Genomic DNA, 17,746 nt, shown 5'->3' on the forward strand with positions numbered 1-17,746 from the left:
TGTTTCACTCTGTTCACTCTGTCATTACTGCCTGTTTCACTGTCTTCAGTCTGTCATTACTAGTACTGCCAGGTGTTTCAGTGTCTTCAGTCTGTCATTACTAGCACTGCCAAGTGTTTCAGTGTCTTCAGTCTGTCATTACTAGTACTGCCAGGTGTTTCAGTGTCTTCAGTCTGTCATTACTAGCACTGCCAGGTGTTTCAGTGTCATGCTGTGTCTTTCTCTCTTCACTCCCCCATTACTGCCAGCCATTTGTCCTTTACTCAGAGACCTGTGCTCATCACACACTTTCCTGTCAGTTCCTGGCTTCTGGTTTTTGTAGAGAGAGAGCTGAAGTTTGTGGGGTACCTTCAGGTGCTTTGTAACATTAACAATATAGAAACTACATCGTGTGGTAAACTGTTTGCAGAAATGGTCATGCAGTTGAAATAACATGCTTGAATGAATCTTAAGTGCATGTGGTGTTACAGCGTGTGACAGAACAGGTCTCGGTTATGTGAGGAATGTGTGTGTGTGTGTGTGTGTGTGTGTGAAATCTGTTCTGTTTCACTGTATTATCAAAATCTACCAGCAAAACCTGTACTGCTCTTAGTCCATGCTGGAGGAATGCAGTGTAGAATTGCTTCTTTATATCCAGGTGTCCTGTTTCTTGCCATTACCGTAATTTACCTGTGAAACACATGGACATGTGAGGACTAGGTGTGTGTGTGCGTGTGAATTTATTCTGTCCTGTTCCTTTCCATTATCACAATCTACCTGTCAAACAAGTAGAGCTCTAGTCCACACTGGAGAAGCACGCTGTAGAAATGCTCCACTATATCCAGGTGGGGTCCCAGAGCGCCCAGGGGGCAGGGTCCACCTTCCAAGAGCTGGTGATGCGCCGTATCAGTGCCAGTCCCGACAACCTGGCCGCCTTTGAGGAATCCATCGGCAAGTCCTACATGATCAGTGCCGACCAGGCGCACGCCCTTCACCCTAACTACTCGTGAGTGGCCTGGGTAGTGGGTGGGGCTTACAGTTTCAGTGTTCAGTTTTTCAAGGAGGCGTCACTGCGTCGAGGACAAATCCTTATATGCTTCATCCCATGTGCTAGGCAGATCCTGACCAGCAGCATAACCCAACGTGCATAGTCAGGCTTTGAGTGCCGTGCACTTTTCAGAGTGGATTTCTTCTACAGAATTTTGCCAGAGGACGACATTGTTGTTGACAAGGGGAACTTTTTCAGTGCATCAATTGTCTGCTGCACATGGAACCTGGGTTTAACTCACTCTGGACGATTAGTTCTCTCCCTTGCTTTTCCCTACAGATGACCCATTTGTTAGGGTTAGGAAAAAAATCACAAAAAATTCAAAACATAAATTAACTGAATGAAACTCGCTGTACTTGACCCACTGACCCCTCTCCTCGCGTCATGCGAACGCCCACCCCCCTCCCTTTTCACTGCTCTCAGAAGCTGAGTCACTGTCAGTACCTTCTTGCTGGTAGCTTTCTTCACTGCAGATACTTTATTCAACGTCTTCATCTTCCTCGTCGATGTCAAAACCTTCAGTTTGAAGCATTTCAATCACTTCAGCAGCAGTAAAAGCCGCTGTTATGATCTAGTTTGCTTGCGACACCATTTTCAATACATATGCAGATTAGCTTGTCATGTGGGGTCCTGAACTCGCTGGCTTGCTGTGGAGTGTGTTGTTACAGAATCCAATGAAGAAACTTTCCATTCGACCCTTGACATGTTCGCAATGCCCAGTGTAGCTGCGATTGTTATGCTACCCCATGAGGAAAACGTAGAAAAAATTTTAATCAGCGAAACTGCTATAGCATTCTGTCGCCTGGAACGCTATCTTACGTCAGGAATGCTATAGCATTCCACCGTCCAGAGTAAGTTAACGTCTCATCCGAATGACTAGACGCTCAGTTTGATTTTCCAGTCAAACTTGGAAGAAAGGGAGAGAGAGGGAACCGATCCCACACCCTCATGGATACTGTAGCGGCAGATGAGTGTCTTAACCATTCTGCCACCTTCCTCTGTCAAGCTTACAGCCCAGATTTATACATTCTGAAGAGATCCCGTCTGCTCTGTCAGTTGTGTGTCAAAGCCTGCGTCTCTGCAAATAGGCCTGTGATTTGGTTTTCTTTTTCAATGAGAAAAAAATGTATTTAAAAAAAAAAAATCATTTGTTGTTACTTCATTGATTCAGTGGGTGAAGAGAAACAGCAGTGTATTACCGTTATGGATCATGGTGCATATGTTATTAATGTTTTATAGTGATGTGCAGAGAGCAAACACTGTGTTATTGTTTTATATTGATGTGCAGAGAGCAAACACTGTGTTATTGTTTTATATTGATGTGCAGAGAGAGAGAGAAAAACACTTATTACTGGGGGGAGGGGGAGGGTTGTTTTTTGTTTTTTAAATGTGTCATATTGATGTGCAGAGAGAAAACACTGTGTTATTACTGTTTTATATTGATGTGCAGAGAGAAAACACTGTTATTACTGTTTTATATTGATGTGCAGAGAGAAAACACTGTTATTACTGTTTTATATTGATGTGCAGAGAGAAAACGCTGTGTTATTACTGTTTTATATTGATGTGCAGAGAGAAATCACTGTTATTACTGTTTTATATTGATGTGCAGAGAGAAAACGCTGTGTTATTATTGTTTTATATTGATGTGCAGAGGGAAAACACTGTGTTATTACTGTTTTATATTGATGTGCAGAGAGAAATCACTGTTATTACTGTTTTATATTGATGTGCAGAGAGAAATCACTGTTATTACTGTTTTATATTGATGTGCAGAGAGAAAGCACTGTTATTACTGTTTTATATTGATGTGCAGAGAGAAAACGCTGTATTATTACTGTTTTATATTGATGTGCAGAGAGAAAACACTGTTATTACTGTTTTATATTGATGTGCAGAGAGAAAGCACTGTTATTACTGTTTTATATTGATGTGCAGAGAGAAATCACTGTTATTACTGTTTTATATTGATGTGCAGAGAGAAAACGCTGTGTTATTACTGTTTTATATTGATGTGCAGAGAGCAAACACTGTGTTATTGTTTTATATTGATGTGCAGAGAGAAAACGCTGTTATTACTGTTTTATATTGATGTGCAGAGAGAAATCACTGTTATTACTGTTTTATATTGATGTGCAGAGAGAAAACGCTGTGTTATTACTGTTTTATATTGATGTGCAGAGAGAAATCACTGTTATTACTGTTTTATATTGATGTGCAGAGAGAAATCACTGTTATTACTGTTTTATATTGATGTGCAGAGGGAAAACGCTGTGTTATTACTGTTTTATATTGATGTGCAGAGAGAAAACGCTGTTATTACTGTTTTATATTGATGTGCAGAGAGAAATCACTGTTATTACTGTTTTATATTGATGTGCAGAGAGAAAACGCTGTGTTATTACTGTTTTATGTTGATGTGCAGAGAGAAAACGCTGTGTTATTACTGTTTTATGTTGATGTGCAGAGAGAAAACACTATCTTATTACTGTTTTATATTGATGTGCAGAGAGAAAACGCTGTATTATTACTGTTTTATATTGATGTGCAGAGAGAAATCACTGTGTTATTACTGTTTTATATTGATGTGCAGAGAGAAATCACTGTTATTACTGTTTTATATTGATGTGCAGAGAGAAAACGCTGTGTTATTACTGTTTTATATTGATGTGCAGAGAGAAATCACTGTTATTACTGTTTTATATTGATGTGCAGAGGGAAAACGCTGTTATTACTGTTTTATATTGATGTGCAGAGAGAAAACACTGTTATTACTGTTTTATATTGATGTGCAGAGAGAAAGCACTGTTATTACTGTTTTATATTGATGTGCAGAGAGAAATCACTGTTATTACTGTTTTATATTGATGTGCAGAGAGAAAACGCTGTGTTATTACTGTTTTATATTGATGTGCAGAGAGCAAACACTGTGTTATTGTTTTATATTGATGTGCAGAGAGAAAACGCTGTTATTACTGTTTTATATTGATGTGCAGAGAGAAATCACTGTTATTACTGTTTTATATTGATGTGCAGAGAGAAAACGCTGTGTTATTACTGTTTTATATTGATGTGCAGAGAGAAATCACTGTTATTACTGTTTTATATTGATGTGCAGAGAGAAATCACTGTTATTACTGTTTTATATTGATGTGCAGAGGGAAAACGCTGTGTTATTACTGTTTTATATTGATGTGCAGAGAGAAAACACTGTTATTACTGTTTTATATTGATGTGCAGAGAGAAATCACTGTTATTACTGTTTTATATTGATGTGCAGAGAGAAAACGCTGTGTTATTACTGTTTTATGTTGATGTGCAGAGAGAAAACGCTGTGTTATTACTGTTTTATGTTGATGTGCAGAGAGAAAACACTGTTATTACTGTTTTGATGTGCAGAGAGAAATCACTGTTATTACTGTTTTATGTTGATGTGCAGAGAGAAAACACTATCTTATTACTGTTTTATATTGATGTGCAGAGAGAAATCACTGTGTTATTACTGTTTTGATGTGCAGAGAGAAAGCACTGTTATTACTGTTTTATATTGATGTGCAGAGAGAAAGCACTGTTATTACTGTTTTATATTGATGTGCAGAGGGGAAACGATGTGTTATTACTGTTTTATATTGATGTGCAGAGAGAAAACACTGTTATTACTGTTTTATATTGATGTGCAGAGAGAAAACACTGTGTTATTACTGTTTTATATTGATGTGCAGAGAGAAATCACTGTTATTACTGTTTTATATTGATGTGCAGAGAGAAAGCACTGTTATTACTGTTTTATATTGATGTGCAGAGAGAAATCACTGTTATTACTGTTTTATATTGATGTGCAGAGAGAAATCACTGTTATTACTGTTTTATATTGATGTGCAGAGAGAAAGCACTGTTATTACTGTTTTATATTGATGTGCAGAGAGAAATCACTGTTATTACTGTTTTATATTGATGTGCAGAGGGGAAACGATGTGTTATTACTGTTTTATATTGATGTGCAGATAGAAATCACTGTGTTATTACTGTTTTATATTGATGTGCAGAGGGAAAACACTGTGTTATTACTGTTTTATATTGATGTGCAGAGAGAAATCACTGTTATTACTGTTTTATATTGATGTGCAGAGAGAAAACGCTGTGTTATTACTGTTTTATATTGATGTGCAGAGAGAAATCACTGTTATTACTGTTTTATATTGATGTGCAGAGAGAAAACGCTGTGTTATTACTGTTTTATATTGATGTGCAGAGAGAAATCACTGTTATTACTGTTTTATATTGATGTGCAGAGAGAAATCACTGTTATTACTGTTTTATATTGATGTGCAGAGAGAAATCACTGTTATTACTGTTTTATATTGATGTGCAGAGGGGAAACGATGTGTTATTACTGTTTTATATTGATGTGCAGAGGGGAAACGATGTGTTATTACTGTTTTATATTGATGTGCAGAGAGAAATCACTGTGTTATTACTGTTTTATATTGATGTGCAGAGAGAAATCACTGTTATTACTGTTTTAAATTGATGTGCAGAGAGAAAACGCTGTGTTATTACTGTTTTATATTGATGTGCAGAGAGAAATCACTGTTATTACTGTTTTATATTGATGTGCAGAGAGAAATCACTGTTATTACTGTTTTATATTGATGTGCAGAGAGAAATCACTGTTATTACTGTTTTATATTGATGTGCAGAGGGGAAACGATGTGTTATTACTGTTTTATATTGATGTGCAGAGGGGAAACGATGTGTTATTACTGTTTCATATTGATGTGCAGAGAGAAATCACTGTGTTATTACTGTTTTATATTGATGTGCAGAGAGAAATCACTGTTATTACTGTTTTATATTGATGTGCAGAGAGAAATCACTGTTATTACTGTTTTATATTGATGTGCAGAGAGAAAACGCTGTGTTATTACTGTTTTATATTGATGTGCAGAGAGAAATCACTATGTTATTACTGTTTTATATTGATGTGCAGAGAGAAATCACTGTTATTACTGTTTTATATTGATGTGCAGAGAGAAATCACTGTGTTATTACTGTTTTATATTGATGTGCAGAGAGAAAACGCTGTGTTATTACTGTTTTATATTGATGTGCAGAGAGAAAACGCTGTGTTATTACTGTTTTATATTGATGTGCAGAGAGAAGCATGAAGCGAACCATCAGCCGTCCTTCCACAAGGTGAGTCAGTGAAGCAGGCTCTTCTTATCCCTGATCTCTGTCTTGCCACTATGGTGCATGCTGGTTCTGTTCCCATCTTTCCTGTCCCTGGCAGAGTCCTGTAGAAAAACCCACTTTGATTTGAAAACAGATACACTTACAGGTAGTAAAAACAGAAAGGGGGGAAAAAAGGTGGCACACACTGGATTGTAGTGATGTGCTCTCTCTGTCTGGGGAGAGTAGCCCAAATTTCACACAGAGAAATCTGTTTTGACAAAGAGAAATAGAGTACAATGCAGCAACACAACACAATATAATGCAGTACAATACAACACAATGCAGTGCAATGCAATTCAATACAACACAATGCAGTACAATACAATACAACACAATGCAGTGCAATGCAATTCAATACAACACAATACAATACAGCACAGTACAGTACAGTACAATAAAATACTTACCATATCAAACTGGTGCAAGCTGTTGCCAGTGGCTTTGCTCTGTTGGCCTGATACATCTCTATCTCTATCTCTATCTATCTATATCTATATATGTGTGTGTGTGTGTGTTTGGTTGTTGTTGCTAACACAGTACTGAGACAGACTGCTGAGCCAGAATTGTGCTGAGCATGGTTTGCTCCCATCAGCATGGAGTATTTCCACCATTATTAAACGAGGCAGAAGCTGGCCTGGAACCAGTCTGTCTCATCACTGCTTTAGCCTCAAAATTTGGCCATGTGGCTGGGCCCAGTTTGACACAGTCAGTATACTACTGGCCAAAAAAGGGAGCATATTATGAAAGAACTCCCCTTTTCCAGTTTCAGTTTCAGTTTCTCAAGGAGGCATCACTGTGTTCGGACAAATCCATATACTTCACACCACATCTACTAGGCAGATGCCTGACCAGCAGCATAATTCAACGCACTAAGTCAGGCCTTGAGTGCATGCTTGTATATGTGTGTATCTGTCAGAGTGGTTTTCTTATACAAAATTATGCCAGAGGAGCTCTCGTTGTGGTGGTGGCTTTTTCAGTGCGCCAAGTGCGTGCTAGACACGGGACCTCAGTTTATCGTTCATCCGAATGACTAGACGCTCAGTTTGATTCGTCAGTCAAACTTGGGAGAAAGGGCACGAGCAGGATTCAAACCCACACCCTCACGGACTCTCCGTATTGGCTGAGCGTGTTGACCATTCTGCCCCTTTCCCCCTCTCTTTTCCAGGGTGTGGTGATCAAGTTTAATGCCAACCAGCGCTATGCCACCACTGCCATCACCACCGCCATTCTACGCCAAGTGGCCAGTCAGGTCAAGGTCCCTCTGCAGGTAAACCAATGCACTTGTCTATAGTTTTCAGTTGTTAATTTTTTTTTGGGGGGGGGTTGTGGTTTTTTTTGTTTGTTTTTTTTTTTTTTTTGTTTTTTTGCTGCCCCATCATCTGCACCATTTCAGTGGCACTACTCCCATACCACTCATTCGGAGCCCCCCCCCCCCCACCGTCCCCATCCATCTCCCCCCTAAACACAACCACACCCATGTTCGTCTGTCGCAGTCCTAGTGCCAGCATTCCACAGGGAACTATCAATTTAGGTCGCCAGGAGGCCACACACCAGAGGAGACCCTGCACTGCTACTGAGTCACATCGGTGGTGTTCAGTAGTGACTGTTCTAACATACTTAGGACACCACCTACTAAGCCCCCTACTGATGACAATGATAGCCTAGTAGCAGAGCCAGACTGAGTGAGCATCTCCCCCAGAGTGGAGACTGCCACCACATCCTTCTAACGACAGTCCCCCATGAATCCACTGACACTGAAGACCTTGACAAAACTTACCCAAAGCACGGAAGTAAAGGAGTATTGAAACTGAGGTCACCATGAGAATAGGGCATGAAAGGCCATAATTTGGGTTCGTTTGTTAGTTTTTGTGATTCTGTTAATCTGTTGACCTTCGAGATCTTTTTTTTCTTTTTTTTTAATCTCCACCTTTCATCACCTGGTGCCATGACCGAAATTTGAACCCAGGACCTTCAGACTAAAAGTCCAAGTCTCTAATTACCCATTACCAGGAACTATTGTATGCCGTTCTGTTTTTTGTAGAAAACTTACGGTCACAGATGACTTGTTCTGTTGGTCTGTCAGTCTGTTCAGAACTTGGTGGTCACAGATGTGTGCAGCATGTATGGATTTGTCTGAATGCAGTGACACCTCCTTGAGAAACTGAACTGAAGCGAACCCCTGTAATCAGATTCACTGACGGGCGCAGTAGCTGAGTGGTTAAAGCGTTGGATTTTCATTCTGAGGGTCCCAGGTTCGAGTCTCGGTAAATGTGCCTGGTGGGTAAATGGTGGAGATTTTTCCAATTTCCCCGGTCAACATATATTTAGACCTGCTTCTGCCTGAACCCCCTTTGTGAATATATGCAAGCAGATGTGCAGATGATCAAATATGCACTTTGAAGATCCTTTAATTCATGTCGGAGTTCGGTGGGTTGTGGAAACAAGAACATAACCAGCATGCACACCCCCCAAAAACGGAGTATGGCTGCCTACATGGCAGGTACAAACGGTCATACACATAAAAGCCCACTCAAGTACATACAAGTGAATGTGGGAGTTGCAGCCCAGGAACAAAGAAGAAGAAGAAGAAATTCACTAACTTGTTCTGCCTGTGCAGGACTTTGTGGTGCGGAACGACTCTCCCTGTGGGTCCACCATCGGCCCCATCATGTCGGCCAAGCTGGGCATGCAGACGATTGACGTGGGGGCGCCACAGCTCAGTATGCACTCCATTCGGGAGATGGGCGACACCACCAGCATCGTGCACTGCACCGACCTGTTCAAGGTCAGTTCTGACGATTCGTTCATTTCATTCTGAAGACAAGTTATTTCCCTGTTTCATTGTAAAGACTGTCATTGCTGATGATTCGTTTCATTCTGAAGACGAGTTGTTTCAATGTTTACTCCCGAAAACAGAGTATGGCTGCATACATGATGGGGTAAAAACGGTCATGCAAGTAAAAGCCCTCGTATACATAAAAACGGTCATGCAAGTAAAAGCCCTCATATACATAAAAACGGTCACGGTCATGAAAGTAAAAGCCCTCGTATACATAAAAACGGTCATGAGAGTAAAAGCCCTCGTATACATAGAGTGAAGGTGGGATTTGCAGCCCACAAAAAAAGAAGAAAAAAATAGTTTCCATGTTTCATTGTTAAGACTGTCAGTTCTAACAGTTCATTCATTTCATTCTGAAGTCAGTTGTTTCCATGTTTCATTATAAAAACTGTCAGTTCTGACGATTCATTCACTTCATTCTGAAGACCAGGTGTTTCCAAATTTCATTGTAAAGACTGTCAGTTCTGACGATTCATTCATTTCATTCTGTTGTCAGTCGTTTCCATGTTTCATTGTAAGACTGTCAGTTCTGACGATTCATTTATTTCATTCTGAAGTCTGTTGTTTCCATGTTTTATTGTATAGGCTGTCAATTCTGACGAATCATTCATTTCATTCCGAAGCCCAGTTCAGTTCTGACGATTCATTTATTTCATTCTGAAGTCTGTTGTTTCCATGTTTTATTGTATAGACTGTCAATTCTGACGAATCATTCATTTCGTTCCGAAGCCCAGTTCAGTTCTGACGATTCATTTATTTCATTCTGAAGTCTGTTGTTTCCATGTTTCATTGTATAGACTGTCAATTCTGACGAATCATTCATTTCATTCCGAAGCCCAGTTGTTTCCAAGTTTCATTGTAAGTCAATTCTGAAGATTCGTTCATTTCATTCTGAAGACCGTTGTTTCCCTGTTTCATTGTTAAGACTGTCAGTTCTAACAGTTCATTCATTTCATTCTGAAGTCAGTTGTTTCCATGTTTCATTATAAAAACTGTCAGTTCTGACGATTCATTCACTTCATTCTGAAGACCAGGTGTTTCCAAATTTCATTGTAAAGACTGTCAGTTCTGACGATTCATTCATTTCATTCTGTTGTCAGTCGTTTCCATGTTTCATTGTAAGACTGTCAGTTCTGACGATTCATTTATTTCATTCTGAAGTCTGTTGTTTCCATGTTTTATTGTATAGACTGTCAATTCTGACGAATCATTCATTTCATTCCGAAGCCCAGTTCAGTTCTGACGATTCATTTATTTCATTCTGAAGTCTGTTGTTTCCATGTTTTATTGTATAGACTGTCAATTCTGACGAATCATTCATTTCATTCCGAAGCCCAGTTCAGTTCTGACGATTCATTTATTTCATTCTGAAGTCTGTTGTTTCCATGTTTTATTGTATAGACTGTCAATTCTGACGAATCATTCATTTCATTCCGAAGACCAGTTGTTTCCAAGTTTCATTGTAAGTAAGTCAATTCTGAAGATTCGTTCATTTCATTCTGAAGACCGTTGTTTCCCTGTTTCATTGTGAAGGCTAGGATTTGGTGTCGTATACTGTACCATGTCTTTTGGAATTAACTTCCTCAGCCTCTCTGTCACTCATCTTCAATGCAGTCTTTCAAATCCAGTCTGAAGACCCACCTTTTCCCCTTTTGAATAATTCTCAACTGCTTATCCCTTTCCTTGTAAGTCCTTGTATTTTTTTTAATCATTTTATTAGTATTACTATTATTATTACTACTACCTTTTTCTATATTATAATTATTATTCATTTATTTATTTATTTATGTGAGCTTATCTATTATTTATTCCCCCTTTTTTTTTTGTTGTTTTTTTTTTCTCAAGGCCTGACTAAGCGCGTTGGGTTACGCTGCTGGTCAGGCATCTGCTTGGCAGATGTGGTGTAGCGTATATGGTTTGTCCGAACGCAGTGACGCCTCCTTGAGCAACTGAAACTGAAACTGAAACTTATCCCTTTCCAGTATGAACTAAAATGATTATCAGTGGGTAATGAGTTTAGAGAGTTTCAGAATTTGTACATTGTATTTTGATTGTGTACTATTTATTATTGTTTACTATGACGTGTGTGTGTGCACGTGTGTGTTTGGGTGTGTGTCTGTAGAGGTAGGGAATGAATAATTTAATCATTTGTATCTTGTGTCCAATTTTTCCTTTTTGATATTTATGTTTGTTTATTTGGTGTGGGTTGTTTTCTATTTGTAAATGCCTAGGGCTTATATTTCAAGATCAGGCGTAAATGCTCATAATAACAATATGATGGTAATGTCAAACTGATGCAAACTAGGCCTGTTGGTTTGCTCTGTTTGGCCAAATTTTGTGGCAACACAGTTGAGACAACCAGCCAAGTGCACCCTGCTGTAGTTAATCAAACCCTGTGAATAGCTACAAGAAATGACATTCATTTTGGTCAGTCTGTCAACACCACATTGTCGGGTTTTCTGCTGTGCCTTGTTTTGTTTCATTTGAAAGGAAATTTTGTGTGCAAAATGAAACATTTAACAGCTGGTGTCTGGTTTGATTAAGGTGAGCTGTGTGTGATTTGGGGTTCTAGCGTCAGTGAATGAAACTCCGCTTTACTGGAGGTTTTTATTTTGCATCGTTAGATTTTTTTAAATTTTTGCTGAAATTTATAAAAAAAAATCTTTTTCAGTGCTTAGTTTACATGAAACCAACAATCAGGCCTATACCCCCAGCTCCCGTTTTTTTTTCTTTTCCTTCTAATGTTCATATTTTGTTGGTTTTCTTTTTTGTTTGTTTTTTCCAAGCTGACAGTGGCTGAATTGGTTTTCTGTGTTGTGTGTGTGTGCAGGGCTTTTTTCAACTGTATCCCAGCATCTTGGACTCTGTGCAGTTCTAGCGTGAGAGTCAAGTCAGCTGCTGATATGAAATTCATTTATAGTTCATGATTTTGTTTAGCGAGGCTGCACCCCAGCAAGGTTTGTCTTTGTTCTGCGGGTGTTATACCACTATGTTCCCACAGTCTGGAATTTCCTGTGTTCTGAATGAAGCAGCTATTTTGTTATAGAGATTACTTCAGTACTACCATATAAAGGATGAAATGACAGGTTAATGTAAAGATAGTGTTGTTTTAAGTCACATAATATTTCCCTATTATCTGTAACATTCTCACAATTACCATGATATGTCTCTGACGAAGCACATCACCCATACTCAGATTTGACCTATGTACATTTTTTTCCTGCACTTGCTGTATTTGTGACTGAAGCAAACCCAAACACCAGGAAAGTGACTGGTCTAAACGTTTGAGCCCACACCAATCAGTTTCTGTTGATTTTCTTGAGCAGTATTCCCAGTTTTTGATTTTGTGTGTGTGTTCAGTAATTCATAGATTTCCTTGACACTGTGAACACTGCCTTTTCATGGGGAATTACACTTGCCAGTACTATGAGAAGCCTGTCACTGCTTTTGGATTGGAAACTGCATTCCATGGCAAGTTATAAGTGTGAAACAGGATTCATGTTAGCTCCTAAACGACTGGTGCTGTGGCCAAATGGTTAGAGTGATGGATTCTCACTTTAGTTTCCTGAGTTTGATCCTCGGTCTTGGCTCACCTGGCAGGTTAATGTTGGAGATTTTTCCGATCTCCCAGGTCATCATACGAGCAGACCTCTGCAAATGCCTGAACCCCCTCCATGTGTATGTGTGTGCGCATGCAGACGATGAAATAAACGTTAAAAATCCTGTGATCCATGTGAGCACTGGATGGATTATGGAAACCAGAACATACTCAATGTGCACACCACAGAAAATGAGCATGGCTGCTGACATGGCAGGGCAAAAATGGACATACATGGAAAAGCCCACTCGTACATCCAAGGGTATGTGGGAGTCGCAGCCCACAAATGCAAAAAAAAAAAAAAAAAGAAAGAAAAGAAAAAAAGAGAAGTAAATTAATTTTTTAAAAACCCACCTGATTTGGGTGAGCCAGAGGAAGACTGAAGAAGTTCTATGTATGTCAGCATCATTGCTCACAAAACACTCCAGTCCCACTCTTTCTGTTCTTTCAACAGTTCAACAGCATTATAATTATGCATGCTAAGGGCACAAACACACACACACACACTACATGAGCCACAGTTAATGTCACCTACATCATTTCATTCAGTGCATGCATGAAAAAACTCAGGGAATCTGTGGACCTTGCTCAACTGCAAATGTGTTTTCCTTTGTGGAGCTCTAAAATCTAAACGGCGTGCAATATATGCAGTGATGCCAACTGTCTCAACTTCATATCTTTATATGGCTATTCTTAATGTTGCGCTGCTCTCACTATGCATGATGGAGGCTGGTGATGGTGATTTTACAAATACATTGCGATGCAGTCATACCACCTGCACACCATTTGCAGTTCGGGAAGAGAGAGAGCTCTTGCCATTTACTTCAGTCTACATACTGATACAGGTATTACAACAAAACTGATTGGCTGCCTTTTTGTCACAACATAAATACATAATTGTGAGATCATCACCCAACACTCAATTTGTACCAGTGTTACACTGATGCCATATTATTCTGACAAGTTCATTTTCACGACTACAGTCACTTTCCTGCTTTTTCTTTTCAGTGAGCTTTGTGGCAGTTTCACAAAGCCAGCCTGATCTGTCAGTAACAGTTAGCCTCAAAACAGAGACTTTGACATTGTTGCAGGCAAATGAATGCATGCTGTGAAGGTAAGGATATGAATGCCATTGTGACTGAGGGTCTGAGTGTTCCTAAAAAAGTTTGTAAAGTTCCCTCCTCCCAAAATCCTGAAAGGGGTTCAGAGGGTTGACATCTCTGTGTATGTTACCTTAAAGTTTTGCTCCAGCATCAAAAGCTTTACAGAGTCCTTTCTTTTCCCCTGTCTTGTATTGAAGAGAAATTGATCAAGCACAAAACTCATACTTCATATAGTGGCTGTTGAGGGTGAGTGTACAAACATGCTTAGCTCTGTTGTTTATTCAATATTTTAAAGAAGATATGCACAAGTTATTTTTATTACACAGCTGAAGAATCACATAAAATTGTACATATCTTGGTCAGATCTTCTACATCCAGAGACTTAAAAGATTTCTACATTTATTTACTTATGAAGCCCCTCTTCTTATCTGTTTTGGAAAAACAAAATGTGTACAGTGATCATTATGCAATGTATACATATTGTGCAATGTAGGATCAACAAACCTGGGTCATTTGTATGTACGCAAACACAAGCCATGGGTCAGTCCTGCTTATTGTTCTGTTTTGGGTCTGCTCAGACAAGAACTCACCTTGTGTAACTCTCACCTAGATAAAATCATTCCATAACCTGCAACCCAAAAGCTTTAACGCCACGTGTGCTGCCAAAGCCAGCCAGTTGAAATGCATTAAGAACATAATGAAATCATTTCAGCGTATATTGGGCTGGTTTGGGGGGACACAGTCTAATGCTGCACACAAGAAACTGTCTTTTTACTGTTTCTTTCACTGTTGCATCATTTCAAATTGTATTGTTTTCAGTGTGGTGGTGTTTTTGATATAAACATTCTATAGTTGTGTTTGATAGGTTGGCTGGGGGTATTATCATGAATTAAAAATGCAGATATTCCCTAGTTATTACCAGTAAACTAATCATGAACTGCATGAGTTTTAAACTTGTTTGCATTTTATAATTTACCTTCATCATGTAACTACAGATAAGTGATCAAAGATGTGGTGTGTGTTCCTAATGCTGCATAGAAGTGAACTGGTATATTTTGGAAGCCTGTTGTGTGTGGTGTCAGCATGGGGAAATGTGTTTTTGAGTCTCCTGCATGTGATACCTTGATCAAACAGTCACATCATCTGTTTTTTCTTGTGGTATGTTTGAGATCATATGAATAGAAAGACGATGCTTTCAAACATGTTTGAATGTTCGAGTATTGGTTTGAATAAAGAAAGGGATAAAGGTAAATGAGCTGTTGTTGTTTACCTGTTTCAGTTGCAGAGCGTTCTGTGCACAACACTTTTTAGCCATTGACCTTTCTGTCATATTCTGATCAACACACAAATGCACTTTCACATCCATGCACCAACATTGACACAGAGACACTTAGTGTATGTATGTATGTACATTTGTATGCTAATCTCACTCATGTTTTTTTTTTTTTTTTTTTTTAAGATCACAGTGCATTAATAGTTTCATTTGCTTTAACCCTTTGAGCCCTGACCACTGCTTTACCGGTGGTAGAGAAAAATGACATAATGCCTAGCCACCAGTTGAGCGGTGCGTAAACACTTGTGTCGTGTTTTGCTTTTTTTTTTGCTTTTTTTTTCACTCATTGAGCCATGCAGTTGAGCATTGCTCTGGCATCAAAATCTGTCTCATTGGAATGGTTTGCACATTCATACATATGCATAAACAGCAAAGAGAGGAAACTAACTTCTACAGTAATTCTGGGCGTGTCCACATGTAGTGTGGAGATAAAACTGCATTTTGTGCAGTTTTTTTACCTCCACATCAATGTGGCATGGGAGTCTGCCAAGGCTATAAAACACCACAGGGTTGAAAGGGTTAATGCTGTTGCATCTTTTGTGCACCTTCTCAGTGACATCTCTCTCATGCTGCTTGCCTCCACTGTGCTCTGCCACATTCAAACTAACTCTGTCACAGTTACAGCAGTTATACCATCACAGCACACAGCAAAGGAGACCTTGCACTGCTGCCGAGTCTTTATACTGGAGTTCAGTTGTGCATTCTTTGATTTAACATACACAGGACATCACCAGTTAATTCCCATCCGTTTCAGTTTTAGTTTCAGTAGCTCAAGGAGGCGTCACTGCGTTCGGACAAATCCATATACGCTACACTGCATCTGCCAAGCAGCGTAACCCAATGCACTTAGGCCTTGAGAAAAAAAAAAGAAAAAAAAAGAGTAAATAAATATTGGATAAATACATAAAAAAAGAACTACTGCTAATAATAATAATATGTATAAGATGCAAAAACTTGATGAAGTCAACTATAAAAAAACAACAAAAAAACTTAAGGAAGGAACGTGATCGTTCCAAAAATTTGGAGTCGGTGGCCATGAAGTTGGTAACTGTGCTCCCGAGTTGTCCGGTGGCGGGTCATATGGACTAAGCATTTCTGGGGACAGAAAGACATCTTCCAGCGCTTTTCCCGTCCACACCCCTGCACACCACCCCACTCCTCCAACCTATCCCCCTGCCCAGAACCCTCCCTCTGACAACAATAATCAAGTTACTGAACACCACCGATTCACCCCTCGTCCATCCCCTCACCCCGTTGACAATGACAGAGTTACTAAGCAGGCAGAATAAGTATCTTTTAGTGTGAAGACCAGAGACAGTCCCCAAAGATCTGCTGACACAAAAACTGGCATGAATGAATTTGGAAATGAGGATGATCGGTGCAACAGCCAAGTGGTTAAAGCGTTGGGCTTTCAATCTGAGAATCCTGGGTTCGAATCTTGGTCGTGAGGATGGTGATTTCTGTGATCTGCCAGGTCAACAGATGTGCAGATCTGTTGTGCCTGAAACCCCCTTGTGTGTAAACAATATGCATGCAAAAGATCAACACACATTAAAGATCCTGTAATCCATGTTACCGTTTGATGGGTTATTGAAACAAGGACATAACAGGCATGCACACTGCTGAAACTGGAGTATGGTTACCTACATGGTGAGGTAAAAACATGTACAAGTCCAGTCCTATATAATAGTGGACATTGGAACAGCAGCCCACAAAAGCATAAGAAAAAAGAAATGGAAATCACAACTGAAATCACCATGAAAGCAGGGCATGAATAGCTACACAAGTTAGGACAATATGTTTCTTTGAAGTTTGATCACTAAGGTAAATGATCAATAATGATGCTACCGAGATCCATATAGCCAGAAGATTATGTGACTGGGATTTACTCCTGTGCCGATTAATGAAATATCTTGTCATCAACAAGGTCTGAGAAATGTTGGCGGCAGCAGCGTTGGTCGGAAGCAACTCAAAGATGGTCCTGCGAAATGGATGCTATTTGATGGTGGTCCCATCTTCCCATAAACACCCAGAGTGTCTTCAATGATTAGAAGCCAGTTTTAAAACAAATTTAATTGAAAGTTAATGTATTAATGTACTTAAGAAATCAACACAAATAGTCATATGTTCTTAGCAGTGATATTAACACTGGGGAATACTTCACAAACTATCCCCCCCTAACCCCAATCTGCCCCCCCTCCACCCCCCCCCCCCCCCACCCCCCCTCCGGCCCCGTCTCCCTCACTTTCTTTTGGATTTTCTTGCACTTTATCTTTCATTCCATGTGCCTTGTAAGGGCCCTGAGTGTGTGTTGTTTTTTTGGGGGAAGGGGGAGGGGTCTGTAGGATGTCATTAAATATGTGTATGTGTGTTTATTTTTGTGTTCTTTCCAAAGTTCACTAGATAAAGATTTTATGTGGGTCTTCAGATGGTGTGTGGTGTGTTTGTGCATGCACTCGCTTGCCGAATGACCCTCTCATCCCATTTTCCTTCTTCAAGTTGAGTAGCAACGATCAACAAGTTGATTAACTACTTTGACTTTGGGGGATGCAGCATTTTACCTTGGTGCACATGGGGTAAAGATGGGCAAGGATGGATGGACCGAGGGACTGGG

At 39.5% G+C, this 17,746-nt stretch overlaps 1 protein-coding gene across 2 annotated transcripts in view; it reads left to right on the forward strand.

Annotated features, from left to right (window-relative positions):
* LOC143290583 (aspartyl aminopeptidase-like) overlaps window positions 1-15,051 on the forward strand; it is a 39,323-nt gene extending 24,272 nt beyond the window's left edge. For both annotated transcript variants that reach the window (XM_076600161.1, XM_076600160.1), the window contains 5 exons: window positions 825-985; window positions 6,184-6,223; window positions 7,425-7,526; window positions 8,877-9,044; window positions 11,929-15,051. In XM_076600161.1, the coding sequence (XP_076456276.1) occupies window positions 825-985; window positions 6,184-6,223; window positions 7,425-7,526; window positions 8,877-9,044; window positions 11,929-11,976 (519 nt within the window). In that variant the 3' untranslated portion in view covers window positions 11,977-15,051. The remainder of the gene's footprint in view (window positions 1-824; window positions 986-6,183; window positions 6,224-7,424; window positions 7,527-8,876; window positions 9,045-11,928) is intronic.
* Window positions 15,052-17,746: the final 2,695 nt, after the last annotated feature.

This window comes from Babylonia areolata, chromosome 15 (assembly GCF_041734735.1).
Source record: "Babylonia areolata isolate BAREFJ2019XMU chromosome 15, ASM4173473v1, whole genome shotgun sequence".
Taxonomy (NCBI): domain Eukaryota; kingdom Metazoa; phylum Mollusca; class Gastropoda; order Neogastropoda; family Buccinidae; genus Babylonia; species Babylonia areolata.